The following is a 1,076-nucleotide window of genomic DNA, read 5'->3' on the forward strand; positions in this document are numbered from 1 at the left end:
ATATACTCTCTGCTTTAACGTGCACTCTGAGGTTTAGTTTTCTTGACTTTCAGTAAATGATTCAGTTGGTCAGTTGATTCCTGAAACTGAATTGAATTTGATGAAAAATGGAAAATTAAACGATAAAGCATTAAGAATCATTTTTGATCCTTCATTGTAATTTTAAAAGTAAATATGGGGCAAGTAAAAGAAAAGAAACACTTCAATTGATGAACCAGGTGTATAAAAGTAATGGTGATCAAAACTGATGAAGTGATGAATGAACACAAAAAAAGGTAAAAGCACAAGGGGAAAAAAGAGGGTAGTTATACGCACATGGCGTAGGTGCAGGGCTACCGAAAAAAAAAATAAAATAAAATTGCCAGGAGGAATAAGGTTACACCTGCACACTTAACACCATGCCACAAAGGTTTATTTAAGACATCCTGCTTGGATGTTTGCAGGTCAAATGATTATTTGGTCATTTGACCCAACGAAGATCCAAGCAGGATCGAAATGTTAAACTGTGGCATGGAGTAAGTGTGCAGGCGTAGCCTTTTTCCTTATGATAAGCACAAGGGCACATACACAGATGGCCTGTGTTGGATAAAAATTTAAAAATTCATTGAAATTAACAAATTTTATTTTCAGTGATAGAACAGCTACAACACAGTGTATCTGAGAGTCAGAATGCTCCGTCCATGTAGTATGCAGGGCTCGAGTACAGCAGATAGGGGTTGAGTTTATGCTCTGCTGAGGCAAAGCTGCTGTTCTCGTGGGCCTGGCGGCGGTAGTACCTGCGGAGGGCGGGACTGCCGGGGTGGCACTGCCTCACATGCAGGAAGTACTCATCAGGACGGCTTGATGTGTACCCACAATCCTCACACACAAAGATCTTGGAGCGTCTCTGGCGGTAGGCGTACTGCTGGTGAACGCCGTGGATCTTCCTCATGTGGGACTCCAGAGAGCAGCGCTGTGTGAAGGCTTTCTCACACAGCTCACACTTGTAGGGACGGATACCTGCAGCAGAGGGAGACAGAAGACAGACTTTAGGTTTCCCTGTCCATGATTGTGTGGAGGATTTATGCAATCAGATT

At 42.8% G+C, this 1,076-nt stretch overlaps 1 protein-coding gene across 1 annotated transcript; it reads right to left on the reverse strand.

Moving 5' to 3' along the window:
* Positions 1–658: 658 nt before the first annotated feature.
* On the reverse strand, positions 659–999 carry LOC121939398 (transcription factor Ovo-like 2; the record flags this gene model as incomplete). Its single annotated transcript, XM_042482413.1, has 1 exon — positions 659–999. A coding segment is annotated over one exon (335 nt), but the record flags the coding sequence as incomplete, so codon positions are not given.
* Positions 1,000–1,076: the final 77 nt, after the last annotated feature.

The sequence above is a fragment of the Plectropomus leopardus genome, unplaced genomic scaffold (genome assembly GCF_008729295.1).
Source record: "Plectropomus leopardus isolate mb unplaced genomic scaffold, YSFRI_Pleo_2.0 unplaced_scaffold4748, whole genome shotgun sequence".
Lineage (NCBI taxonomy): Eukaryota > Metazoa > Chordata > Actinopteri > Perciformes > Serranidae > Plectropomus > Plectropomus leopardus.